This window comes from Lingula anatina, chromosome 2, assembly GCF_051362555.1.
Source record: "Lingula anatina isolate TDL-2025a chromosome 2, LinAna3.0, whole genome shotgun sequence".
Classification (NCBI taxonomy): domain Eukaryota; kingdom Metazoa; phylum Brachiopoda; class Lingulata; order Lingulida; family Lingulidae; genus Lingula; species Lingula anatina.
Window position 1 is genome coordinate 29,161,862 of NC_141768.1, and position 27,632 is coordinate 29,189,493.

The following is a 27,632-nucleotide window of genomic DNA, read 5'->3' on the forward strand; positions in this document are numbered from 1 at the left end:
GAATTACCAACAGAAATCCAATAAATCGATATAACTTATGTATAAAGGGCGGGTAGGCTGTTCTAAACACAGCATTTGTAGGTAGTTTTTTTTTTTTACACAGAACCCGACCGATTGCCACGATAAAGTTTTAAATGATATAACTAATAAATACCAAAGGACGTCGTTTCACATTTCCCGAATAATGACATTTGAACGGATACTTTCTGCTTATTCCATGCGTAGGAATCTAAGGGGAATGAGAGTGATGATTATGCAATACCCGGTACGCTAGGAGTACCACGCAAGTTTGCGGATTTTTACAAACTGAAGGGACTGATAACTATGCCAATTTCCGACCAGAATTAAAGAAAGTGTAGCTTTTTTATAGCTGTTTTGGGCTGAACGAGGGATTAATTTTGTTTATGGCTTGACATGTCGACTTCATTCTCGTTGTACAAGAAACTAATAAAAGTGGTTTATATGCGTTACTAGGAATCCACGCTCGCTTTACATGTAACTTTACGCATTAGTTTACATTTTATAGTTGGAAGAAAGAAAGTTGGGAGGAGAGGAAGAAATTATTTGCTCGGTTTAATAATTGGTTGGTGCTGGTGGCGAGAGCTGGAGTCACCCTGAGTTGCTCGAGCAGGAACACCTTGACGACCGAGCGGCACGATAAATTGAGAAAATAATAAGATAGATACTTGCGCGAGGTTGCCAATTATTGAAGGTGGGGTATTTAAAGACGCCACGATTTATGGGATTCGATAGTTAAGGATTTATTTCCTTACCCGCTTTAGATAATGCAGAAATAAATATGGTCATATTATGAGATAATGTTCATTCGTGCTGGCAATGTTTTAGCAGCTATTTTGGGGTGAAAACTGTAAATACGATTTCAAACAGATCTCCCTCATCTGAACTACTATCTAAAAACTACTTTTATGAAAACAACAGAAAAATCAGCATCAGGGGTTTCTTAATAGTTAAAAAAAAACTGAAATTGAAATTTTTTTCATTCAGACTCTGAAGAATGCTTTTTTTTCCTTTAGCGCCATTTTTTGCCACACGATTCTAATACAATATCATTAAAGTGTTTTTTAAGCATCGCTAGAAAGAAACTTCAGGTCGCAAAAGCACCATTTTGCAATAAGAACGTTGTAGTTCACTGAGAATTTAAATCGTTAAATATTAATCTTTATAATGCAATATAAACCTAAATGAACCGTCGCACAGAGAGAGTCAAGATATCGTCCTTGTTTATCTATAGACATTTTGTAGAGCAGGGGACATTCAATAATTGTACTTTTAAAAGCAAAAGCAAAGAAACATTTTATGAAATGAGTCTTAAGTTTTGCACTTAAATAGATACTTAGTAAGATCATTTACCGCGTCTTCTTGACCACATGGAGGTAGTTAAAATTAGTTTTCATAATTCACAACGGAATAGCGAAAACAGCTGAGGCTAATAGTTACCTCCGCCAAGGAGGTTATGTTTTCGCCCCTGTTTGTCTGTCTGTTTGTTTGTCATCGACATAACTCAAAAAGTTATGGACCGATTTTGATGAAATTTTTCAGGAACTGTCAGAAGTGGGCCAAGGAACAGATGATTAGTTTTTGGTGGTGATCCGGATCAATAATCAATCAATAATCAATAATAATAAAAAATCGCTGCCTTGGCGGAGGTCTGCGCTCTCGGAGTGCTTTTCTAGTTTTATCTACAATATTATGATAATTCTTGTATGAAAGTCGAATTACAGGGTGCCTTTCAATAATTTCCTCTTGCAAAGAGTAAATAATCTTCTCGTTTAACGAGGGTAGAAATATTGCCTTTATTTTGTTGTTATTGTTTTTAGGATGGGCAATATCATTGGTTGGATTGAATTCAGACTCTAATTTTTTTTCTTGCTTTTTGGGGGCATATTAGAAGCTGAATTAAGCAAAATTCGAAATTTTTGAAAATTGTTGTATAGGTTGCACAATAGTCGTTAATTGTCGAGACACGAGCGTGCGGCGTGAGTACACCTTGTATGCTCCTGGCGTAACGCACGTGCTTCCGCGGTGCTTTCGACTTTCAGGCCTACCCAACTACCAGACTCGCCACCGAATGATCCTGAATTCACCGGTAAATCGGACCACACTACCCGTTTTCAAGGTGTGTATCAGTACGCATTTCACAGTATCAGACGCGACACCGCTCTTGCCTAGTACGCGATGTGATAGGGACGATTCTCAGCGGGGTTGAAAAGCATTGCATCACCACTCAAAATTTGTTCAGGGTATGATACTGTGTAATGCGTAACATGTCCAACATCCTCCGTACGTGCATACGGGTTGTCTGCGAACTCCAAAATTCGCAAGGACTTGCGTTGCACGTGAGATTCTGCGCAAAATTTGGACGAAAACAGGCCGTAAGAGCCCGTGCGGCCGGTTGTGACCGAGGCTTAAGAGTTTTACAAGTAAACCCTTCTTCTTTTGTTTCATTTTATGCTGTGTATGATTTATTTGGGCATTTGCATGAATGATTCTGCCTGATAAATTTCAATGGGCTGGATTAAACGTAATTAAAACTCGAAAAAGACCACAGGTAATTACAAAAGCATTTCATTTAAACAGCTTTGACACAGATGAACAAGAAAATGTAAAAAAAAAAAAAAACTGTAAAAAACTGTTTGAAATGTGAAAGTCACAATACCGTAAAATCCCCATTGGGGCCACACATAACACAATACAAGACACCAGAAGGCAAATTAAACGGGGCCGTAGCAATAGTCCGAAGGTTCATTGGTCCGAATGTTCACTACAGAACCTTCGGACCAACGAACCCTTGATTAAAAAACCGATAAAAATGTTACCGTTTTTCGGACCAATGAACCTTCGGACCAATGAACCTTCGGACTATCGAGACGCCCCCAATTAAACCAGACGCTAAATACTGCGCAGTTGTTTGAATCCTGTGCTGTGTTTCCGGTTTCGTTTTACGTGGAAAGATAAAAAAAGAAGGCATATCGCAACGGGCTGTTAAAAGATTCATCAAATAGTCAAGGGGACAAACGAGCGTAAGTACAACTGGAATATCATGATAACAATAACATGCATTATGGTGGGCGTAGCAAGAGTCCGAAGGTTCGTTACAAGTATATACTGTACAGCGGTAAACTGAAAATCTGCTAACGACCTTGGGTTTTTCCCATTACAGATGCTACCTCTTTCTATTAAATCTTGCGTTCCACGTAAACAAGCTAAGTAGATGTTTGAATCATTACATATGAATCTAAGTAGTGAAATAATTATGAACTTACTTCAAAATATATACATACATATGTACAGTGGAATTCGGAAAAGCTACTTTTGTTTCCGCCTAAGTGCCTGTTCGTTGCCGACCGACTGTCATAATTTGTATATAATTTAATATGCATTCAGATATCATTGTCCCAAGTTTACCGTAGTCTACATCGACTAAAATGGGGGCATTGAATTATAGGAACGAAAAACCTTTAGGGGGCATAACAATTAAAAATAGTCTGAAGGTTTGTTACTAGCTAGGGGTAAAGAAAAAAATCTGCTAACACTGTAAGAAGTGACCTTAAATGTTTCCCATTACTTTTACATGTGCTACCTCTACATGTATCTATTAAAATACTGGTTCCACCTAAACAAGCTGAATTACACAGGACACCCTCCCCTCTTTCACCAATGCCCTATCAGAGAGCAACATTAACCTGGCAGATAATGGCATCTTTTCGTGGGTTACAAGTGTAAGAGACACCTTAATTGGAACTGATTGAAATGGGAGCAGTTTTAATTGGCCAAACCAGTAGGGCCAACTCTCTCCACATTCAAACAAGTTAAAATAGCTCTTGAAAACGTACGAGAAAGAGTGGGGAGAGGGTATTAAGCAGTAAACACATACAACTTTAAAGGAGAAGTTCCCACTAGAAAACTATATTTTGCCCCACCCTAAACAATTAAGAGCTAATCTCTCTAAATTAAGAATAAGAGCTCGCTGTCTGCAAATAGAAAGGGGTAGGTATGATAGGCCCTTTAACCCCTCTGAGCATCGAACATGCCCCATATGTAAATCCGGAGAGGTACATGTAGAGGATGAATGTCACGTCCTCCCAAGATATCCAGCATATGATGACCTCCAAAGCCCCTTTATTACTAACATCCAAGGCTTCCTTAATATAATTTTTTATTTTATTGCAGTGAGTACATCATAATGCACATTACTACCAGTTTGTACTGTAACAGATTTAAAGATTTAAACATTTTGCTTTTCAACAGGAGTCTATAATGGAATCTGGTAAACCCACTGCCCTCATCCTGTCAATGCTTCTTCTGACTGCAACATTCCCAACAGGTAAGGTTAAAAGATATAAAAAGTCACCTTTTATGTGTTTTAACAATAAAAATTTTTTTCAGTATTGCATTTATGTGATACCCAGAAGAAAAACCCATGATGTTCGGATTGCTGAACAAAATGATGTTAGATATATAAATAACTTTTTGTTAGATCATTTTGGGTCCCAATATATGTCTAATTTAGGAAAATGAGCAGAAGGATGGACAAAACTGCCAACCACTGACATTGGTGTGTGCATAAAAAACTAAAGGTTTGTTTTGATGCCAAAATTTGTGATTTTGTTTTTTTGTTAAGAAAAAATGGGAAAACCTGGTTTCTTGGGGTTTCTTGGGTTTGTTTTGTAATAATAGTAAGGGTGGGGGATCCGCATGGTCCTTGCTTCTAAGTATCAGATGTGATGCCGCTCTTGCCTACATAGTACACGATGTGATAGTGATGATTCTCAGCAGGGTTGGAAATTGGTGCATCACATCTCAAAATTTGTTCCGGGTATGATACTGTGAATTCCGTACTGACACACACCTTGAAAACGGTTAGTGTGGTCCAATCTGCTGGTGAATTTGGGATCAATCGGTGCCAAGTCTGGTAGTTGGATAGGCCTGAAACTAATCTTAGGCAGCCGTCTTTACAAATATCCATTGAAAATTGGTGCAATTCGAAGTCATTAGTGATAAATGTTAACTGGTCACATTGTCCTTAACAACTCGTGCACATCACTTATTTGCCATTGATATTTTTCTGATGCCAGTCCAAGTAGAAGAGAGCACAAGGAAACTGAAAAATAGAACTATCACCCCAAAAATGTTGATATATGATGTCATCTGCAAAATGACATATTTCTGAAGACAGATAATACCCATGAACATTAAATAATAATATAATATAATATAATATAATATAATATAATATAATATAATAACCACCAGTTTTGTACAGTCATTTATAGCCTGATTTTGGTTCTAGCAGTTAAAAAAAATAGTTGGAAGGCCCTCAAACCAATTATGTAACAGTTAAAAGTGCATCTGGACGGGAGTAGGCTTTCAAGAGCAACTAAATGAAGTGATCTCATGTTCAATTTTTACAGGTTCTGCTATGGGTTGGGGTGTAGTCATAGGGGGTGTTGCAGCAGCAGTGGCCGCACCCTTTGCCTTGCCAGCTATAGGGTTTGGAGCAGCTGGAATAACAGCTGGGTCTTATGCAGCATCACTGATGAGTGCATCTGCCATTGCCAATGGTGGAGGAGTGGCTGCTGGAAGCATGGTTGCTATTGCACAGTCCTTAGGTGCTGCAGGCATTGGAGCTTCAGGGGTGATTTCAGCAGGAGCAGTTGGAGCAGCTGCAGGTGCAGCCGTGGATCATGCAACGGAATAGAAAATGATTGATGTTAAATGTTTGATTTGAGTTCGAATATAGACATAGAAAAATGATTGATGTTAAATGTTTGATTTGAGTTCGAATATAGACATAGAAAAATGATTGATGTTAAATGTTTGATTTGAGTTCGAATATAGACATAGAAAAATGATTGATGTTAAATGTTTGATTTGAGTTCGAATATAGACATAGAAAAATGATTGATGTTAAATGTTTGATTTGAGTTCGAATATAGACATAGAAAAATGATTAATGTTAAATGTTTGATTTGAGTTCGAATATAGACATAGAAAAATGATTGATGTTAAATGTTTGATTTGAGTTCAAATATGGACATAGAAAAATGATTGATGTTAAATGTTTGATTTGAGTTCGAATATAGACATAGAAAAATGATTGATGTTAAATGTTTGATTTGAGTTCAAATATAGACATAGAAAAATGATTGATGTTAAATGTTTGATTTGAGTTCAAATAGACATACAAGGTATACTTGTCAGCTTTGAAGATGAGTCGGGTATTTAGATAACTCATCAGTGACCAATTCACCTTAGGCCAAAAGAAGAACAATGCTCTTAAAACACAAAATATTTGTTAAGCAAGATCATTGTAAACCCTACTTTTCTGATTGTTCTACTTTCTACATTATTCTCTGTCTCAAAACTTTCTTTGCATGTTATTTGTTTGTTCAGCTTTGAACTAACTCCATTGTCTTATTAAAATGTTTCTAGGTTTTGAATTGTTAATTTGGTTTGCATGTTGAAATACATGTACAGTAATGAGTAAAAGTGTTCGGATTGCATCGAGAAACACTCCTAAAACCGAATAAAATGTAAATCACTATGGTCACGTAAATAAACATAGTGAATACAGGCCTATGTGATATTTTGTTGGTTGTTTTTGCCATTTCTCACTTGAATAATTATGTACTTTCATGAACAGTTACATTTACGCATTTACCAAGGGCTAAATCCAAAACATTATTTGTTTGAGTGAGCTTACTGCAACCGGGTTTAAGTAAAAGTAAAAGTCAAAATTATAAAATGTGCCATTCTTTATTCTACGATGTAAAATATGGAACAATACAATACACCACTGTACCTTTGTCTTCACAAAACCAACAATGCAAACTGTCCAACTCCTTCATTTGCAATACAAATGCCAGGACAGTCCAGCAATATACCTCTTAAACATGATACATTTTGATTGTCAAGAATAAGACACGAAATACTAGTGTATATTTTATGAATGTTAATATTTCTGCGTATGGGCAGCTACAACTTCAAAATAGTAATGTTTAAACCAAACTCCAAGGCAAAAATGCAAAGGGCACTTCTGTGTCTGGTGACAAATGACCATACTGCCAAAATGGGGAAAGAAGTTCAATTTGACTGTGGCTATGAAATACTAAATAGCCTAAAAACAACATGCTTGATAATTTACAAAAAAGCTTTGATAATTGAAAGCAAACAAAACCAAATTCATGAAGAGGCACTTGGTCCAAGACATGTTTTAGTATAAGTTGTAACTTGTTAAAGGCAAGTTTATATTTATAATACCTATATCACATATAACATTGATAAAAACTGTGCATACATATAGTTAAAATTCAAGTATAATTACACTGCAGTATTTGTTAGGACTAAAGGGAAATGCAGTGTACAACAACAAAGTTTGTTTTGTGAAATTAATATATAATCACACATGTAATTTAAGTTGTATTTGACTGGAAAGGACTAGCCAGTGTAAAGTGAAGCAAATTACATGAGAAATCTAATCGCAGTGCTGGAGGATAGTATGATAATGAATTATGATTACATAATGACATAATTATAAAAATAATTGGATGATCCTTGTGTTTTATGTTAACCATTACAACCTTGAAAAGCAATAAGCTGGTCTGCATCTCTCAACACCACCTCTTCATATTTGGATAGGGGTAGTTTGTTTTTTTACATAACAACTAATGTGAAAGACACTCATGCTGTTCTTAACAATCAAGCAAGAATATTTTTAATATTAACTGGTGAACATTGGAATAATTGCATCAGCCCTACCAAAATCATCTGTGGCACTATATCACATACTACCTGCTTGCAAGTTTGCTAAAAACTAGGAAATTTGGGTTTGGTTTAGCCTAGTTTACTGTACTAACTGTCCTTCAATTAAGTCATACCTCATACAAGAACAGACTGATACGATACTTCAAGTTGAATAAAAAGTAAAATTCAAATTGTGCTATGGATTTTGATTATTGCAATATTTCTATCAAAAAGAGTGACAAGAACATGCGATTTTTGATTTACATTCTGAATAAAAAAAATAATAAATAAATAAAAAAATCTAAAACTGTTTATTAACCAACTTGCGCACACCCCCCTTTCTCAGGCCCATTTCATGTGATGTCTTACTATGTATTCAGATGATATTACTCCGTTACATTCAAAAGGAACGCATTATCACTCTATACCTCATGTCTCCAAGATATGCATAGCTAAAGCATCAGTTAATATAACACCCAAAATGAGACCATTATTGAGACAAAATAGTTCAGACAATTGAAAAGTTTTACAGAACTGTAACATGAATGTCAATATGATTATATAGAAAATATACAGAGGAAAATTTCCCATAAAGACCTGAATTAAAATGGAAAGAAACCAATCCCTCCCCTTCACTGCCAGATATTATCGGGACGGGCGATAAAGAAGTTTTGAGACACTTTAGTTATCGTGTCCTCTCCCACTTTGATCTCTGTGCTTCAATGTCGTTTCTCAGGTTCTGTGCAAAGCAAATTCCAAGAATCTGGAAAAACAAACGCATTAGGTTGAAAAAAAGTAATATGCTTAATATGCTTTCTTGATATGATCAAATGTGTATGTTATATATTGCCATCTTTCTCAGAGAGTATTTATCAATATGTACCTTTGTCTCAGGACGGGATAACAACAAATTATTGAGCTAAAAAAGACCCTACTTTAACAACTCTGACCACGATTTTGTTGATGTCAAAGATTTCTTTCATTTTCAGGATCAACTTTTCAGTTATCTTGAAAATATTCCAAATATAAACTGTCATTGTCAGATTGAAATGCTTAATCTTTTCTTAATATAACAATTTTATTTGTTTTGTTTCTGCATGAGCACATGCTGATAACATGAAGCGATAATTTGAACAGTGAGTCATGGCACTCTAATATACATTTTAAATTACAAAAAAAAAAAAAAAAAAAAAAAAAAAATGTTATACATATGTGCATGTGTATAAAAAAAAAAAAAAAAAATCATGCATAGTATAGGGTCTATAAATTGTACCTGCAGTAGTGCTACCCCCACAGCCACACCTGCTACTGGAATGAGGTTGGTCATAAGCCAGGTTTCTCCTGCTGCCACACAGCCTGTTGTGTAGATCTTCTCACCCATGGTGGCCTAGAAATAACAGAAGCTTTCAATCTACTTCAATGGCACCAGATGAAGGGGAAAATCTAGGTACCATAATAACTGGAAAATAGCTACAAAGCGCGATGTAAATGGTGAAACTTTGAATCACAATTAAATGCACTCAGTTTATCACAATGCACTCAAGTTACGTTGACTAATAGTTACAAAGTTATTAAAAGAAGTTACTGAAAACGTTTTGTATTCCAGATTCATATAGTTATTTGACTTATATGTGGAGGTTATATGAGGAGTTGACATTAAAATCATTATTACTTTCGCCAAGGAGGTTTATATTTTCACCCCTGTTTGTTTATCTGTTTGTGTAACTCAAAAAGTTATGGCCCGATTTTGATGAAATTTTCAGGAACTGTCAGAAGTGGGCTAAGGAACAGATGATTTGTTTTTGGTGGTGATCCAGGTCAATAATCAATCAATAATCAAAAATATCGAAAATTTAGGGGTGAAATGGCATTGCATGGAAACTTTGCTGCCTTGGTGGAGGTCTGCGCTCTCCAAGTGCTTTTCTAGTTCAATATAATTTTATTTTACAATAGAAACTGTTCCAACTTTGAAGTAAAAGAGTAAAACAAATTTAGGTAACTGTTACATAATATGTTAGGTTACAAGACTTACTAGTTAGATTAATAAAATAAAAATAGTTTACAATCGTCATGATCAACAGGAAATGTTTTGTTACCTCGTTTTTCCTGACACCAAAGCCACACTGCTTATTCACTATCACCTCCTATACATAAAGAATATAAAATAAATAGTCAACTCATAACAAGTTCAGATTAAATTCTACAGAACACTCTACAGAACACTAGCTGCTTACTTCCAACACAATCATTAAACAAGAGAGCAACCTTTTTTATTTTGTATTTCACTAAAATATTAAATGTTTGGGGCCTCCTGTAAAAATTATAGGTACAATTTGAGTCATTTAAATATTCTCCAACCTGAACTGATCTTCTTATTTTATTGGAGAACAAAGCTGGGCACAGTCACAAAACCATTTTTATTATGAAATTACATAATATTTCAACTGAAACAAATCTACAATTCAAAGGCATAAGGTAAATTTGAGATAAGAAATGCTAAAGACTTCTTTGGCCTTACTTAATACATCTCTCTTTTTTTCACTCCTATGACTATAAGAAATACACACCCCTGCAGCCCCCTTGCAGCAAGAGAATGGCACCCCACATTCCTCTGCACTTGGTGATGAACAGTTAAAGTATGGATTTAAATTCCAATCATTTGGTCCTGATGCGCCACAACACAGCAACTATTAATGTATATAATATAAAATATAAAGAGAAGTGTAAAAAACATTCACTCATTCACACGTTTTTATGTAATTAATGATCAGTAATAGAACTTAAATATGGAAACATCATATTTATCAGTTATCTTCTATAATTGGCAATGTATGAGAGTAAATAAATGATAAATGCATTATTCTTATTATTACATCAAAATAACAACTGTCAATGTTAAACACTGGACAGCACCATTTTACATCATACATCTGGTGATATATTTTACACAGACAGCTTTAAAAGTATTATAGCCATAACCCATGAGTCACAGGTAGGTGTAATGACCAGAACATAATATCTGCTGAATGGCTAATAACATTCAAAATTTAAAGTGAACAAAACTAAATTCATTTGTTGTAAGATTAAGGTATGGAATTAATCATTTTACTCCTGCATTTTGTGTGTGATAACTTACCCATGATTCTTGTACCCAGTCAATGAGGTTCTGAAGATCAGGGTCCTCTCTGTAGTTAATAATGAAGGTCTTAACCTGATCTGTGATTTGTTCTTTCAGCTGTATAACAAAACATGATATTATATAGCAAACAGCTGTTTTATATGTCATTAATCAATATTTGAAGGGAAATAAAACATGTTAGAAAATGTGTAAAACTCACATTTTTTTGTCTACACATCCTGTAAATCTACAAAATCTTTCCCAATTCAAACTTTAAAATCATGGACCTGATAAGATATTTCCTTATAGTATGCAGATGAAGACATGATTGTCTGACCAGCCAGTCATTTAAAACTAAATTATCAGCTATAATGAAACCAAACACTTAACTAGTTATGGTACCAAAAATGGCCATAAACAAAACTATATTTGGCTGTTCTTTACCTTACAACACAAATGACATCTGTTGGGGATGTTTTGCAGTTATTATGGATTGTATTTGTGAAAATATATAGCCAGAATTTATATTTTCTTGTAAAGCTGGGATTGTTTTAATGCTGTTGGGGAGGATGTTATTTTATTAAAATTCTTAAACTTCAGTGTGCTTGATGAACATTGACCTTTGTCTCATTTGTTCTTTTATGAAAATGAAAGTCAAAGGTTTACTAGATGACTTCTTGTGTTACTTTTCACTGAGTGTCTTGATCTTAATTCTCTCTTTCACAATAATTCCAACTGCTAAAATTTTCTTTAAACTTACCCAGTCCTTGTAAACAAATCCCAGTACACCGACTACTACCTCTGCCAGGAAGATGATTCCTAACAGAACACAGAACTGAAAAACAAAATCACTGGAGCTTTTAAAATCGATTTCTGAACAATCTAAAATACCGAAAAAATATCACCTTCTTTATATTTTATCAATATTATTATGCAATTAAAGTCAAATGAATCTAACAACTGCAAATATCTGGTTAGTTCCCTTCATTCTTCAATGTTCAAATTACATACTCTAAATAAAATTCATAATATAAATTATTTAATATAAAAATAGGATTTTATTTGAATTTCTGTTGCTTACAATGAGTAGAAGAGTTCTGTTCTCCCTCAAGGCACCAACACAGCCTAAAAATCCAATGATGAAAATGACACCACCCACAATCATGAAGATAAGAGCAGGATCAAGGATGAAGTTCCCAGTCAGTTTACTGATGTTGTTGAACATATCCTTTTCTGACCATGCCCATATTCCTATGGCTGCCACTCCAGCTCCAATCAACTAAAATCAAATGCATTTCATATTAAGTAATCAAGCAAGAATATAAATTTTAAACACATTATTTTAATTAATTAATTAATTAATTAATTCACTTATTTATTCTAACATATAATTTGAAAGTTCTGAAACACAAATAATTATGATAATCAAAATACAACACTTAAAAATACACCATTGAAACAGCATTCCAGCATATACATAATACAAAGATATCCAGTAGTCTAGAGTGTAGTAAAAATTGACACAAATGAATGTTAGTACTGATTGCAGTGGAGGAGGGTCGTCTTTCACTAAGCATTAATCAGTTAAAGAAAAGGGTGGGATTTTAAGAAAAGCTTATAAGTATTGATTTTGGCACTCAATTGTGGTGGACAATAAGCATCAGAAAAGTTTGGAAATATAATAATAATGTAATATTTATTCAGCTTATATAAATCATGTATTAAATATATATATTATAAATTTAAATACTGACGGAGCTCCTAAAATATAGTGATGATAAAATTAATTCCTGAAGTTTAAGATGGGAAAATAAAATGTAAATAGTGTATTAAAAGGTTATTGGAATTTTTAAAACTGGATACAGACAGAGGGTAAAAACTTTTAAAAACTCTTACTACTACTACTCAATAGATGGTAATCCGAGACTAAATATCTCACTGCATGTCATAATTATACGATTCAGTTCCTCTTCCGTCTTTTCAAACCACATATTTATAGAAAACCCTAAAACATTATCTACTGTTGCTCTGTAAAAATTGAATAAAGTACTCTTTGTGCTACTAAAACTCTTAAGCTTTCTCCAGAAATAAACCCTCTGCCTTGTGTCTAGCCTTTATACTGGTAAATTTGCAATTTACACATTCTCTCTTTTTCCCTTTTATTTTTTCCCCAGATTCCTTACAGTACTTTGACCAAATGACTGGAAAAAACAACATTCAAATTGTGAGTATGAATTTTATGAAGCTGACCAAAAGAAAGACAAACTGTCTGCAAATTAGAAAGAGGAATTCATTCTTTGCATTTCACATCATTTGCATTCATGAGGCAACAAAAATTTCTAAGTCACTGTGTAAGGTGAAGTCACAAAGACGTTCTCATAAAACAATCACAAGTGTATCATTTGTGTTCATTTCATTCCATTAACTGTAGTAATCAATGCTGTATACGGTTTTCCCTATCTACTACTCTCTCCCTGTTTGACTTGAAAATACATCTGTACATCCTAGTTTGTTGTTCAGGCTAGTTATCCTAATCAATCAAGACTGGTCTCCTTTAAAATAACCCTTCTCTTATCTCACAAAGTGAGATATATCTAATACATATATAAAGTTGGATTCCTATACCTTACACTATCAGAGATAAGGTGTCCATAAATTGGCATTGATATTGGAACAGGCCACACACAGACACAAGCATGTGTAATCAATAACTGCAGACTATTAACCAGGTAGTCAAGGCTCCTGCAAAACAGGAAGTTGTTTTGACTTGGATGAAAAGTCTACTTTACTATGACACCATTCAGACAGCATAATGGCAAACTTCAATTTGAATGTAGCAAAATCACTGGAAGGGATTCTACATTGAACAAACATGCACATAATTAATGTTTTTAATCAATCCTCGCTTTAACAGTGTATCACTTGTTTGACTTTGTCAAAAATTGTGAAAGCTATAGAAAAAGTGCTGGGGACAGTATGTACCTTAATTTTGATTCCAAATTTGTTCACGTGTTAACAAACACAACTGATTCAAAATATTCCAATGCTGTTGATTCAATAACAAAGTGGCTTATAGTTACTCCCTCTCTATGCATGTAGGACTATGGTTAGAATGTAAAACACTACAACTGCTGAGAAAAACAGATTATTACTGCTTTCAATTATATACCAATAAACAGTTAGATTTCATTAAAAAATAAATGAAATTGAAACTTATAGAAAAAGATCATAGACCATTCTGAAATATCTACTGACCAATCCAAACCCAATTTCACTGGCCAAGAGACAGAACCAGTGGGCAACATCACAAACTATTACAATTTTTTTTTTTTTACAAGAGGGATGCAACTTGAGATAGGCAAAGATTTTCTATGTACAGCAAATCCATTCAAGTGATATCAATTACGAAGTCAAGTCATATTGTGCTTCTGAACACATCTTAACAATTTGAACTAATAAATCAAAATATTGATTCCTATACTGCAAAGGGAAAACTATATTGATAGCTCAAGGTGCAAAATAACAAAGTTTTTGACATATAGCCAAAATGCATGCCATTATTGAGGACACCATAATTCATCATTTAAGCATTTTGATAGCATTTTGAATATTTTGAAGTTGAAATGAACCAAGCTATTATCTATGCACATTGCTTAAAATTTGATGATTACTTTATCAGTTTAAAGGTGGGGTAAAAATATACAAATGGCTTAACTGATAACAATTGCCTATATATGGCATTTACTTCCCATGGCACCTTTACTGTCTAATAAATTACTATCGAAGCACTGCAAATACCTATTGTGCAAAGGTTCATGTTAGCATGTTAACTAAACACAATTTTTTTGAAAAATTAGGACTTAGTTGCAATTATGACTTATCATGAGCAGACTTAAAAGCTCTGCTATTAAAAACAGGATTAAGTTCACCAGTTGCACTATATAGTACATACAAAATACACAATGCCATCCTCACTTTATTACTGTAATCATTAGATAGTACAGTTGCATGTTTCTTAACCACGAAAAAAAATTACCAAATTATATTATATGGAAAAGGTAAAAATGGAATATTTGGTGGACATGTAAAGCGGTCTTCAATCTGTAATGATAAAAGGGGGGGGGGGGGTTGCACTGTTTTACTGATGTTTAATCTTCTTCATTTTTAGTATATGGTCCTAAAATCCACAATTTAATTGCATTATTATTAATGTCGAGGTTTAAACAGTTTCATCAAATCTAAATTTAATCTCTGCATGCACGTATTAATTTTAATTTTTATTTTCTAAGCTTGATAGACTTTTTTCTTCAAGATTTCATTAATTATTATCTTATAAGCTGGGTGATTGAAATGATAACATTTCATTAAAATCTATGAAACACATATAAGTCCAATATAAACATGGAAGTTTAGTATATATATATTCAAACGTAAAACTGAAAAGTTTGAAATACCTGCATTTCCTGGTTCGGAAACAAGTGACCGATTCAACGACGATCCTTCAAAACATGTCTCTGTTTTTGATTATTTACACAAACGCTACAAATTTTAAATCAACTAGGTGCTAGTATACTCACCCAAAAGAACACATTGAATCCAAATACGAGGTACTTAATACACAGACTAACTTCAGAGGTGTCTTTTGATCGTCGCTTCGCCATTTTGTCGCCTTGTTGGTCTGTCACGAACTTCAACAAGACAAGTACCCTGACGTCATATTGCCGTACAGGATCTCTAGAATTATCTAACGACAGCAGGACAAATAAATTAGTGACTATTCCCAATTTTTTAAATCTCATAATGTTTTGTAAACAACAAACTGAGTTTGTGTTTCATAACCTACTATAATCGTTACTTAAACCCACTGATAATTATAAAACATTGTCGTTAAACCATACCAAGATGGCTGCGCCCAGAGGTGATCGTCCGTCTCTTGTTCCTGTCAACCTCATGGAAAAGATTTGTTTCAAATACATACCTATGGCAGGCGGAGCAAGTTATGGTGCTATGTGCATTAATATGATGCAACCAAGTGTTTTTAAAAGGTAATTAGTCCTGTAAATTCTGCAAATTTTGGTTTAACCTTAACCTGGATTCTTGAAGTCTGAAGATCCGATCTCGAGTTAAATTACTGCCTCAGACTCTGTACTAACTACTCTTTGTTATTTTATAAATTCTGAGCGAAAATATTAAAAAGAAAGTGCAAAAAGGAATCCCCGGAGGCTGATTATTATGACAACAGTGCTCCGTCGCCACTAAGATCAGTTGATAAATTACTTGCACTGTAAGTTGTAACAGAAACCAAGAAGTTGGTTCACTGTGGGAACTCGAGTTCCAAGGATCCTTGCAGTGACGTTATGAACAGTATCTACTAGTAAAATAAGAGTGTTTCTTGTAAGATTTATAGTGTATATTTCAAATTTATTGTTATTGTGAACTCTGACAAGGAAGTAATGCTTTGCTGACAAGCAGCATTATGCGAAAAGTCAGGGGTGGATTTTGATGAAATTAAAGGGGAATACAAGTCTCTGAATGGAATTAAAGCGTATTATTCCATCGTTTATAAGCATAAATTATGTTGTGCCTTTATCGTCCAAATGCCCGACTGTCAGCAAATCGGGTAATACTATAGAAAACCTACGTTTGCAAATAAACGCTGAAATAAGCCTTACAGTATTGTATTTCAATTTTTTAATACAGTTAGTTTTCCTGGTTTTAGCTGTGTCCATGATATGCATAGCTACTTTTAAATAATCGTTTAAAAATAGTCCAAGCGCTACTAGGAAGATATGTTTTACATAATCAGAATGCACGAAAGTCCAGGATAATGTGTTCCATTTTTTGTATCTTTAAGTGCTTTATTTGTGAGGTAAACATGTTATACCTGTGCAAAGGCATTATACAACACATTGTAATCAGTGTTTGCCTCTTAGGAAAATAAGTTGCTGGACCGAAAGCTCAGCCATCTTGGAAATTAGCTGGCTAGAATGCCTGCTGGGTGGGAAAACTTCTCTGCCCGTTCTGAAAGTTGTCTGCCCCGGGCAGACGGTCCAGCCTTAATTCTAACACTGATTGTAATGCATAGGCCAATGTCAGAGAGTTCAGGCAATGACGTCATAATTACCCCCCAAAATTAAGCTTACGCTTACAGTGGGTAAAACGTGATGGGCAGATCTAGAGAGAAGAGGGGGGTCGTATTTTATTGAATTTAGGTCCCCAGAGACTTGTATTCCCCTTTAAAGCTAGGATAGATCACAATTAGACAGTGGGAAAAAATGACTAGATTTGAGGGGAGGGGTGATACAGCTTACCATGTACAAGTAGTGATATTTACTTCTTTGGTCTATGGTACACCTCATCGTTGTATTTACAAGCTGGGATCTCGGCTCGAAAGCATCACAAAGTGCAACCACACAAACGTGGCTATCTGTCGCTATTGCCTAACTTGAAGGGATCGCAATTTGCGACTGAGCATAAGTAGCAATATCACTGCTTGTTTGGAGGTTATTATTTGTGACGAGTAAATCCCCTCACATTTGCCTTTGCCCAAACATAATTTGTCATTTTTATGGTGCTTTAAATGTAAATTTAATAGCATATAACAAAGCATGGAAGCTTATAAAAGATAGAGGCACTTGGTACCTCTGATACAAAAAAAAAACTTGCAAAAAATTTTCACATGAAAGATTATTTGTATGTAGAATATTATTTCATCAGAGACCAAAAATTTAATAAATTCATGTTTTGTTATGCATAAAAATTTTCAAATAAACATTTTATATACTATTTGATATTTTCTGATAAAAATACATCTGTGTAATATATTCATATTTATCATAAGTTTAAACATTTCATTTTCTATACAGAGCACTCAGTCACACCATAACCTTTCTCTGTGTGTGTAATTATGATAATGAAGACTACTCACCTATGTATCAGTAATTATATCAGTCCCTAATAACATTTGTGCTTATGGAATTGTTTTAGACATTTTATTGGTGTCAAACATTTCAAATATCAATTCAGAATTGTGATATTTCTATAAATTAAAAAGGAAACTTATAAACTTTAAATTGACCTTACATCTTACACTAATTGGAGGTGTGTGCCCTCTCTGAATGCTTTTCCAGTTTATTATTATTATTACCTCCGCCAAGGAGGTTGTTTTCACCCCTGTTTGTCTGTCTGTCTGTCTGTCTGTCATCAACATACCGTAACTCAAAAAGTTATGGACCGATTTTGATGAAATTTTCAGGAACTGTCAGAAGTGGGCCAAGGAACAGATGATTAGTTTTTGGTGGTGATCTGGATCAGTAATCAATCAATAATCAATAATCAAAAATATCAAAAATTTAGGGGTGAAACAGCATTGGGTGGAGACATTGCTGCCTGGGGAGGTCTGCGCTCTCGGAGTGCTTTTCTAGTTATTATTGAGTTTGAATGGTAAGGTCTCTGTTGGCATGTTCACACACACACACACACACACACACACACAGATACACAAACACATATGCATATCATTATATCAATAATTAATTTTGTAGAACCATTTATTTTACCTTTTAGAATAATGAAGCTTATGTAGGTTCTGCTGAGAACTTTAGTGCCAGTGCTGCATCCTGATCCTGACATTCTTTAACATATTTATCAGAGACATTCCAAACATCTCCAATACAGAGAAATATAGTCCTTTATATCTGAATAACGAATGGAATATAAACTATTGAACTGTGTATTGAAGTCTTTTCTATAACATGGTAGTTGTCTCTGATGGAGCTCGTTCTCAACAATTGGTTTACATAGATTGTTCCAATCTGCAAGGACTCTTGCAGAATATAATCAGATTACTAGTAATAGATTAACATGTCTTATGCACTAGTTAGATATTTGGTTTCTTTGGGAATGAACCCATAGTGAAACTCATCTGCAGCATGCACAGCTGCACTGGACGTGCTATGTTCTTATTGTAGGACCTGGAAACTTCTGGTAAACATACAAAAGACCAAAGTCATGATTTTTTTTTTATAAGACAGGGCATACTCTGAAAACGTATTGAATAATGCATTTTTACAGCTGCTTGGGCTTTATTTTAATTCTCTCAGGAAACACCACAAAAGTAATCAGAAACCATCTACTCTAAGTAATTGCCCAGTTAAGACCACTATAAGAATTTTCACTTCTCTGGCGACCTCAGTTTGATCTGGATTACAACTAATGCCTTAATCTGTTAAGTTATCCAATCTCTCTTCTTTCAGCATTTATGGTTCCTGGGAGGTCGCAGCAACTCATGGGTGCTGGTTAAAAGCTCACATTGGTGTTGGTCTCTACCTGTACAGCAGGAATGTGATGAAGCAGGCAGACATGTACCACAGGATAGCCTACTCTGTGTTTGGCTCCGTCATCTTCAACTTTGGTTCTGTGTTGCTTTGGGGATATAGCAAGCTCATTTTGCCTGACAACACTGCTGTCAGGGTATTATTTGGACTGAGCACAGCAGTTGCTTTGGTGGCTGTTGGAATGGATTACATCAAATTTGTGGATTCCAAAGTTGGAAATAAACTGGAGTGATTTTAGTAGAAAATTAATCTACCCAGAAGAAAAACACCAGGAAATGAAATGATTGTTAATTTTTTTTTGTACTGACTTTGAAGTGTAAGCATGAAGTTCAGCTTTGTTATGTAGGTTGTTTAGTCATGTGTCTAGTTGTGTGAAAAGCATCAATTCTTTAGCATTGGAAGGATAGGTTTTCTTGCATTTGACTGTTGAGCAACCTGTGTAATGGATTTGAAAAAGAAGGCTCGTGTGATAATGGACATTTGAAAAAGACTATAAGGATAACTTACTTGGAATTTAATATCTGCATGGCTTTTGTGTTAAGTACAAACATCACAATTTTTTATCCTTTTTCTATCCTACATTGTTGGGAACATGAACATGGAATATCAAGAAATGTATTAATTGAAATTTCCTTTTAGTGAACTAAGCACTAATAAAACTATTATGTTTTTATTGCAGTACCAAATTAATTGTGTTATTTACTTGTTTCATTGAAAAATTTCAACCTTAAATGCGTAACTGCATAAAATGGTAAAAGGATCTCCAATTTCTTGTATTCAAACACTATCCAAGGAGATATTGCTGTAAAAGTTTTCTCTCTTTTTTCACAATGACCTTTATGGAAGTATGAAAACACTAAAACTGATAATGATATATATACTTTATTCAGTACTCTCCCTTTTCTCTTTTAATTTCACCATGATTTATTTTTATAACTAATTCTTTAAAATGTATATAAACTGAACAAAAGTTATTCATGAAAAAATGCACAGGCAATGATTATTGAGACGGCTTCAATTAAAAATGTTAAATACCCTTTATATGATATTTCTTCAATAGTAAAAAAGAAGCAATTTTAAGAACATAAAATAACAATTACATAGATTAAAAAATAATGCAATAAACATATTTTATCAAATTCAAGGCGAATGTTTCATTCCCAATATATGTATGTATGTATGTATAACTGCTGGTAATATACATATCTTTTTTATGCCCTCCAAATGAGGATCATTTGCTTTTATGTATTTTAAAAAAATATCTAGATCCAAGCTTTCACATTTGAAAATATGTTTATGCCGTCGAATATATATATATTTAAAAAAAAACTGAAATATGTTAAAAGTGCTGAAATATTTTGGTGAACTGATTGCGGTAGTGGTGCAGCTGGTCATGCACTACAAAAACATTTGGTAACCGGAAGTTGTTATTTTGTTACCTTGGCGTTGATTAGTTGATTATAAATTGTTTTATGAAATATGATTGGTAGATTCGAACCAAGCGGTAAGTCCGAGCACGAAGAAAGGAGAAGAGGTGAGTGTGGCATTTAAACGTTGATTTTTTTTGTTGAAATGTTTCATGGTATTGAGGCGATATTTTGTAAATAGTAAATTAAACAAGACTAGGCGTTAACAAATCTATTGATTTCGGAATTTGGTGTTGATTCCCAGATCTTCCCTATCGGCTGAACTTAAAATTTGTTTGAAGATTGATGTGCACGAAAGTTCAAAACTTGATGAAGTAGATCTACAGTGCATAAAAACAGTAGTTAGTTGAACGTTGAGTTCAAAACAGCCTCAGAAGAGACTAACGGTGGTAGCATTTTTATTTATTCATTTTCAATTTATACTTGATAACTCATTTATGTATATATTTCAACAGCCACGTTCTTGGAATTAACAATGAAGCTTTTTCCCGTTTTGGTTATTTTATTAGTAATAAATTCAAATACTTCCACCTTTAACTTTCACATTTTCACATTTTGTTTTCATTAAATGTATAGTCTATTGCGTTATATTTTCTTATAATATTACTATGTGATTGTCAATTTTTGCTAGGCGACGTTTATCCTAGTGACGCCCTTCACCATCACATTCACATCGTTTTTATTATGTACAGACACAGATGTGTCTGTACATATTGCCATCACCTGCGTCTGTCGTCGCCGTCGCCGGCGCCGTGCACTTTCCTTGTAAACACGATAAGTGGAACACAGTTTTACTTTTTGGCTTTATATTTACAGAGCTGATGAATATTCATGAAACGCAGGTCAAGTTCGAAAATCAGCATAATCGGGCCATTATTGTAGAAGTTATGCTGTTTTTTCACTTTTCAGCATATATGCAACACTGTAAACACATTTAAAGGAAAACCAATAGTCCTGTTGTCATGAAACTTACAGAAGTACTCAATTTTACTAAAATGCAGGTCAAGTTCGAAAATCGGCATGATCGGGCCACTATTTTAGTACTTATGCAGTTTTTTCATTTTTCAGCATATATGCAACACTGTAAACACAATATAAGAAAAACAGATAGACCAATTGTCATTAAACTCACAGTAGTGGTCAATCTTACTAAAACGCGGGTTGAGTTCAAAAATCAGCATAATCGGGCCATTATTTTAGAAGTTATGCTGTTTTTTCAAATTTCCTCAGATTCAATTCTTAGGCATGTTAACAGTCTCATTATAATAAGATACGTAAAAGTGTTTGTTTGACATATCCTACATCTTTACAACATTGTTAGTTAATTTTGTAAAAATGATGGTAAACTTGTTAACGTGTATTGTGTAATAAAGTTTCAAAAATGGAAATAAACTCATATCATTTCAGTTTGTCAGATTGAATCATTCACTATGTTCAGAATCTCGGAATGGAGGAAATTGGACATTTAACACTATTCTATTGATATTTTTCCCATCTCATCCATTTTCTTAGTTGATCATATAAAAATGGCAGTAAACTGTTAATTTTGTTTTATGTTAAAAAATTGTTAAAAATGGGAAAACACCCATTTCAGAACAGTGCTGTCTTGTTTACATTTTGGCATTTTCAAGGTGTGACTTTGAAGTTCCATGGGCCTGAAGACCTTTGCTAGTCACATTTTCTGAATATCCATGATACTAATATTTTATTATTAAAAATTGATGGTCATTATGCTGTTAAACATTATGTAATATTGCATCAAAATTTGAAGAAACCCCTATTTTGGGCACTGCTTCCATGATGACCATGTAAGGAAAACCATGTCACTTACTGTTCTCAAACTTACAGGAAAGAAACACAGGACTAAAATACAGCTTCAGTAAGCAATACAATCTTTTTGGTAAATTTTTTCTGGCAATTAAACATTTTTTTTTTTTTTTTTTTTTTGTGAAAATTTAACTTTTCACATATTGGCATTTTCAAGGTGTGACTTAGAACCTCCACGGGCTTGAAGACCCATGCTAGTCACATTTTCTGAAAATCCATTATACATATATTTTATTATTAAAAGTTGATGGTCATTATGCTGTTAAGCATTATGTAATATTGCATTTAAATAGAAGAAAACACAATTTTTGGTGCTGCTGCCATGATGACCATTATGGGAAAACCATGTTACTTATGATTGTCAAACTTTCAAAAAAGAAACACAGGACTAAAATGCAGCCTGAGTTGGAAAAGCAGTCTAATTGGCTTCTTTTTTTGGAAGTTATACATTTAAGTGAAATATCCATTTTTTTCGGGTTGGCATATTAATTGTGGGACTCTGAGCTCCCATGGACATGAAGCTGAATGGTAATCAAATTTTCTACATGTCCATGCTATTTATAGTCAATAATCAAAAATTGGTGATAATTATTCTGTAATATATTACATAATGTTACATCAAAATGGACAGAAATCTTTTTGCACTGCTACTACAAAAATTATGAAAAGAAAACTGTGTTACTTATTATTTTTAACTTACAAGTATGATTTTTAAGATTGGCATGCAGTTCAAATTAGAAAGCCAGCTCAATTGGGTTGTCATTTATTATTGAATTATACAATTTTGTGTGAAACTTTCATTTTTCTCATTCTGGCATTTTCAAAGTGTGAACTTTAACTCCCATGGGCCTGAAGCCTTATGCTTGTTACACATTTTACTTACATTGGTATTACCTGTTGAGCATAATTAAAATTTGATGTTGAATTTGTAGTTAAGCATAATGTATTTTTACATCAGAATTGACAGTAGCCTATTTTTTTGCATTGTTATTTCCTGCTTTTTGTCTGTACATTTGACAGCTTTGCTGCCTTGTTTGTTATTATTTTTCAATTTAATTTTTTTGTAAAGCAAATCTAAATTTTTCGTTTCTTTAATTTAATGCAGTATTCTGAACAGATTGAAAATATGATGTTTGCCCTTAGTTTGTTATTGTCGCAATTCATTAAAATGGATAATACACTTGCTGTAACTTTGCTTTGACATAAATTCGGGTTTAAATTTAAATGATATCATATCAAATATTGTCATACTAAACATATTCATATTTACAAGAGAAAGCATACTTTTTACTGTTTTTATAGTTGTCATCACAAGGATGCCATGGAATTTAAAAATCAGTTGTTTAAATGTTTACAAAAGATATGGTAAATAGTGAACCTAGAACAGTATTAAATGATGTTAATACTGTAAGCTGTGCATATTAAACCTTATTTCAGTGCTTTAAACTTTTCTTACTTTCAACTATGCCTGTTAATTGATTTTATTTCAGGGTACTGCATAGGCTTTGGGACAGTGCATTTCAATATGAATATGGATGATTATGTCAAAATAGAAAAGATTGGAGAAGGTGAAGTTTTCCAAGAAAATATTTGTTCCCATCATTAGTTTACTGAGACTAAAGTTGTGTGTTTAAAAAGTAATATGTATTTCAAGGGGACTCAAGAAGTTTTAAATTTATTTATACATGTTTTGGGGCTCAGAAATGAAGGCCTAACTGGGCTTTGTAAGCAGCTGTGAATGTTAAACTTGATTGGTAAAGTTGGTCATATTGATGCTAAATTTTTAAAAAATACTTATGAACCTTTTTTTTTCACCTATAGGAACCTATGGGGTTGTGTACAAAGGTAGAAATAAAAAGAACAACAAAACTGTTGCACTGAAAAAGATCCGTCTGGAGAGTGAAGAGGAAGGAGTCCCATCAACAGCAATTCGGGAGATTTCTCTCCTGAAGGAATTACAGCATCCAAATGTTGTGAAGTAAGGAGACGGTTAACATTTTTATATTTTGTGCATATGATGTACGTCTTTTAATATAATGGTTGAGTATGGACATGGAATGATTTTATTTTGTTATAGGGACTAAACTTGGTTTGTGTTAAAAAAAACCTGTCTTTAAGTTTCATATTTTAAGTTATAATGGAGGTCTGTGGACTCTATTGAAGCTTAATTGAAGCTGTGTACATACTCTCTTATATAAATGTTATCCAAATACTGTATTTTTTTTTTTAACTGTAGAACAAAGAGAGGGGTCAATGCTTTTTTTAAGTCTGTCACTTATTACATGCAGTGTTAACATATCACAGTACTGTGCACTTTTATATTATTTTCAGTTTGGAAGACATCTTGATGCAAGAGAACAAGTTGTACTTAGTATTTGAGTTCCTATCCATGGACTTGAAAAAATACATGGACTCCATTCCCTCAGGCCAGTACATGGACAAGATGCTTGTCAAGGTATGAACTTTACACACCTGTAACACTTTTGGTAACCATTGATTAGTTTCTTTTTTCCTTTGAATCTTCACTTGTGATAAGACTTTTTTTTAAAGGAAAATCTTAAAAACAGTTTACCAAACAGATTCACTTATTTTATCATACTTATATTACATATTTGATAATGGAGCAGTTTTGATAGTATTTGATTAAATAACATACTTTACCTACACCCCCACTTTTTTTTTTGTCTCCAATAACATGCCATTTCTTTTCTATAACTTCAGAGCTATTTATATCAGATCACCCAGGGAATTTTGTTTTGCCACCAGAGACGTGTGCTTCACAGAGACCTGAAGCCACAGAATCTGCTGATAGATAACAAAGGAGTCATCAAACTGGCTGACTTTGGTCTGGCAAGGGCTTTTGGTATCCCAGTCAGGGTGTACACTCATGAGGTAGGGTTTAGGCGGTCAAAAATGATATGTAAATTTGTACTTCCATAAAATTTCTTATATAGTTTGAGAGAATTGCAGTCTGTTAAATAATCATGCCAAGCATGCCATTGTTAAATAATCATGCCAAGCATGCCATTTGATAAGGTAGAGTAGTAAAACAGTAGAACAAAGTGTGAATATTAAAAAAAAAAAAAATTCCATACCAGTGATGCATGTAAATTGTTGAAATACAACAATGACTAGCTGAAAAAGGAACCAGGTTGTGACCCTGTGGTATCGAGCACCCGAAGTCCTCCTTGGCTCCCAGCGGTATTCCACACCCATAGATGTGTGGAGCATAGGCTGCATCTTTGCCGAGATGGTCACCAAGGTCCCCTTGTTCAGGGGAGACTCTGAAATTGACCAACTTTTCAGAATTTTCAGGTAAAGGACAAACAAAACATAAGTCATTGGTCAATGAAAATAACAATAACGAATCTCAGATTTTTACTATTAACTGAAAGTCATTTTTATAATTTAACCACTATTTATTTATATTAAATTTTTGTTTGTTTGTGTGCATGCACACATGCAGGGTGTCACCAGTTTCTTAAAAAAAAAAAAAAACAAACTTCCAGCTTACCTTTGAACTAGTTTTTGTTTTTACACTAGTCCAGCATGCATTAATCTAACCTAACACTGTTCACATAACAGGACCATGACCACCCCAACTGAAGAGAACTGGCCTGGCGTGACCAGCTTACCTGACTACAAGCATACCTTCCCCAAGTGGACCAAAAATCAGTTGGAAACTTCAGTCAAACAGTTGTGCAGTCAGGGACTGGATCTTCTTCAGGTGACTGTTTATTAATTTTTTTTCACCATTTTGAGTTAAAACTTTAATTAACTTTTTATTTAGAAAAAAGCTTTAATTAAGAATTATTTCAGTTGCAAACTCCCTATATTTAATTGGCTATACCTTAATTTTTTTTAACTTATTGGCATTTTCGGTTTTTAACGCTTGTTATGAAAGTTTTAGTGCGTGTCATAAATGTCAAACAACAACAGCATTTGTCACCTTTGATTATTGGCTGCATTGTTTGTTTCTGTTTCAGAAAACCCTCATCTACGACCCTGCCCAAAGGATATCTTGTAAAGCCATGCTTCTGCACCCATATTTCTACGATTTGGACAAAAACACTTTGCCCGCCCACTGCTGATAGCAGTTTACTGAAAGACAGTTCACACAAATAGTTAAGGCATACTTTTATGTACAAGTAAATACTGGATTACATGGGGCACACTCTATAAGTAAATTATAAGTTGAATCTGACTGAAATAACTCTGATGAATAAACAACATTAATAGACTCCATCTGAAGAACAGGCGTTAAAGGTTGGTTTATATCAATAGCGTTAACTGTCAATTTCATCAGGAGAATCAGAAGTGGTATGATGATGCAGGTTTAAGTCTGTTGGTTAAGTCTTCGTGTCCCCTTTAAAGTGATGTATATAGAAATGCACTGTTTGCTACTTTCATTGAAGACATATTTGAACTTGATTATTCTGTTGGAGATTAATTTGGTTTCTTTGAAGTCCCTTATTATGTTCACTATATTAACACTGGCTAGAATGCAAGGAATTGAATTTCAAATGAAGTTTACCACCACTGCGTAGTTTTTAGCAGACATTGGTTATTTAAAAATGCCTTGTAGTTTGCTGTAAATGCAAATACTTATTTTCATTGACCAATTATTTTGTCTTTTTTAGATGGTTAATTCATTTGCCAAATGACTTACATTGGTGATGGGTGAATGGAGTCAAATGTGACAGTAAATGTGATGATGTGTTGGTTGTAAAGAACATTCTTTGAAATTAATATAATGAATAGTTGTAGCTTTTACAGGCCTTTGAAAAAATGAGGGACAGATGTGTTTCAGTTCCTGCTTTCAATATGTTATTTATGGTTATTTTGGTATGATTATCCCCTTTGGAGAAGTGTAGTTATTAATGTATACATAATGTAAATTCATTTATATGATTACTGTATATGTCAAATTGTAAAAATGTCTGTCTGGCAGTCTTTCATGCTTAATGCAATTTTTGTACACACTGTATAAATGTGTATGTAAGGTATGTAGACTAATTAGATCACGTGAGGCGAATAAAATGTACAGTCGTCATATAAACTAGTCTTTCATACAACTGCAGGCTGGATTTTTTTTTTAATCTACTTTAAAATGTAAAATTGACCTCCTATCTTTTCCGAGGGATACAAAATAACATTGAG

At 33.8% G+C, this 27,632-nt stretch overlaps 4 protein-coding genes across 6 annotated transcripts; 3 read left to right on the plus strand and 1 right to left on the minus strand.

Annotated features, from left to right (window-relative positions):
• Window positions 1–2,741: 2,741 nt before the first annotated feature.
• On the plus strand, window positions 2,742–6,600 carry LOC106152758 (uncharacterized). Of its 2 annotated transcripts, none has more exons than XM_013526476.2 (3): window positions 2,742–3,041; window positions 4,270–4,345; window positions 5,433–6,600. In XM_013526476.2, exons 2-3 carry the CDS (start codon window positions 4,279–4,281, stop codon window positions 5,717–5,719), a joined length of 354 nt encoding a protein of 117 aa, XP_013381930.2. In that variant the 5' UTR covers window positions 2,742–3,041; window positions 4,270–4,278; the 3' UTR covers window positions 5,720–6,600. The 2 variants fall into 2 exon arrangements, with proteins under 2 accessions (XP_013381930.2, XP_013381929.2); XM_013526475.2 differs by lacking the exon at window positions 2,742–3,041 and adding an exon at window positions 3,090–3,108.
• Window positions 6,601–6,758: 158 nt separating this feature from the next.
• Window positions 6,759–15,626, minus strand: LOC106152756 (tetraspanin-5). The gene is made up of 8 exons (XM_013526472.2): window positions 15,460–15,626; window positions 11,964–12,161; window positions 11,643–11,717; window positions 10,901–10,999; window positions 10,332–10,451; window positions 9,861–9,908; window positions 9,038–9,151; window positions 6,759–8,527 (listed from the first exon to the last, which is right to left on the minus strand). Exons 1-8 carry the CDS (start codon window positions 15,541–15,543, stop codon window positions 8,450–8,452), a joined length of 816 nt encoding a protein of 271 aa, XP_013381926.2. The 5' UTR covers window positions 15,544–15,626; the 3' UTR covers window positions 6,759–8,449.
• A 110-nt stretch (window positions 15,627–15,736) lies between these two features.
• On the plus strand, window positions 15,737–19,904 carry LOC106161154 (uncharacterized). The gene is made up of 2 exons (XM_013538024.2): window positions 15,737–15,927; window positions 19,138–19,904. Exons 1-2 carry the CDS (start codon window positions 15,785–15,787, stop codon window positions 19,448–19,450), a joined length of 456 nt encoding a protein of 151 aa, XP_013393478.1. The 5' UTR covers window positions 15,737–15,784; the 3' UTR covers window positions 19,451–19,904.
• A 745-nt stretch (window positions 19,905–20,649) lies between these two features.
• Window positions 20,650–27,547, plus strand: LOC106161157 (cyclin-dependent kinase 1). Of its 2 annotated transcripts, none has more exons than XM_087006973.1 (8): window positions 20,650–20,752; window positions 23,963–24,040; window positions 24,294–24,450; window positions 24,804–24,927; window positions 25,194–25,364; window positions 25,624–25,787; window positions 26,058–26,199; window positions 26,459–27,547. In XM_087006973.1, the coding sequence occupies exons 1-8, from the start codon at window positions 20,698–20,700 to the stop codon at window positions 26,561–26,563; spliced, it is 996 nt and encodes a 331-aa protein (XP_086863099.1). In that variant the 5' UTR covers window positions 20,650–20,697; the 3' UTR covers window positions 26,564–27,547. The 2 variants fall into 2 exon arrangements, with proteins under 2 accessions (XP_086863099.1, XP_086863100.1); XM_087006974.1 differs by lacking the exon at window positions 20,650–20,752 and adding an exon at window positions 20,890–20,986.
• Window positions 27,548–27,632: the final 85 nt, after the last annotated feature.

What these genes read in the sequence shown, in the direction of transcription:
- LOC106161157 (XM_087006973.1), top strand. Translation starts at nt 20,698, where the DNA reads ATGATTGGTAGATTCGAACCAAGCGGTAAGTCCGAGCACGAAGAAAGG. An exon ending in GCACGAAGAAAGGAGAAGAG is followed by an intron (nt 20,753 to 23,962) that starts GTGAGTGTGGCA and finishes ATTTTATTTCAG; the next exon opens with GGTACTGCATAGGCTTTGGG. An exon ending in CAGCATCCAAATGTTGTGAA is followed by an intron (nt 24,451 to 24,803) that starts GTAAGGAGACGG and finishes TATTATTTTCAG; the next exon opens with TTTGGAAGACATCTTGATGC.
- LOC106161154 (XM_013538024.2), top strand. Translation starts at nt 15,785, where the DNA reads ATGGCTGCGCCCAGAGGTGATCGTCCGTCTCTTGTTCCTGTCAACCTC. An exon ending in CAACCAAGTGTTTTTAAAAG is followed by an intron (nt 15,928 to 19,137) that starts GTAATTAGTCCT and finishes CTCTTCTTTCAG; the next exon opens with CATTTATGGTTCCTGGGAGG.
- LOC106152756 (XM_013526472.2), bottom strand. Translation starts at nt 15,543, where the DNA reads ATGGCGAAGCGACGATCAAAAGACACCTCTGAAGTTAGTCTGTGTATT. An exon ending in ACTGGGTACAAGAATCATGG is followed by an intron (nt 10,452 to 10,900) that starts GTAAGTTATCAC and finishes ATACATTAATAG; the next exon opens with TTGCTGTGTTGTGGCGCATC. An exon ending in TTGGTGTCAGGAAAAACGAG is followed by an intron (nt 9,152 to 9,860) that starts GTAACAAAACAT and finishes TGTTATTTCTAG; the next exon opens with GCCACCATGGGTGAGAAGAT.
- LOC106152758 (XM_013526476.2), top strand. Translation starts at nt 4,279, where the DNA reads ATGGAATCTGGTAAACCCACTGCCCTCATCCTGTCAATGCTTCTTCTG. An exon ending in GACTGCAACATTCCCAACAG is followed by an intron (nt 4,346 to 5,432) that starts GTAAGGTTAAAA and finishes CAATTTTTACAG; the next exon opens with GTTCTGCTATGGGTTGGGGT.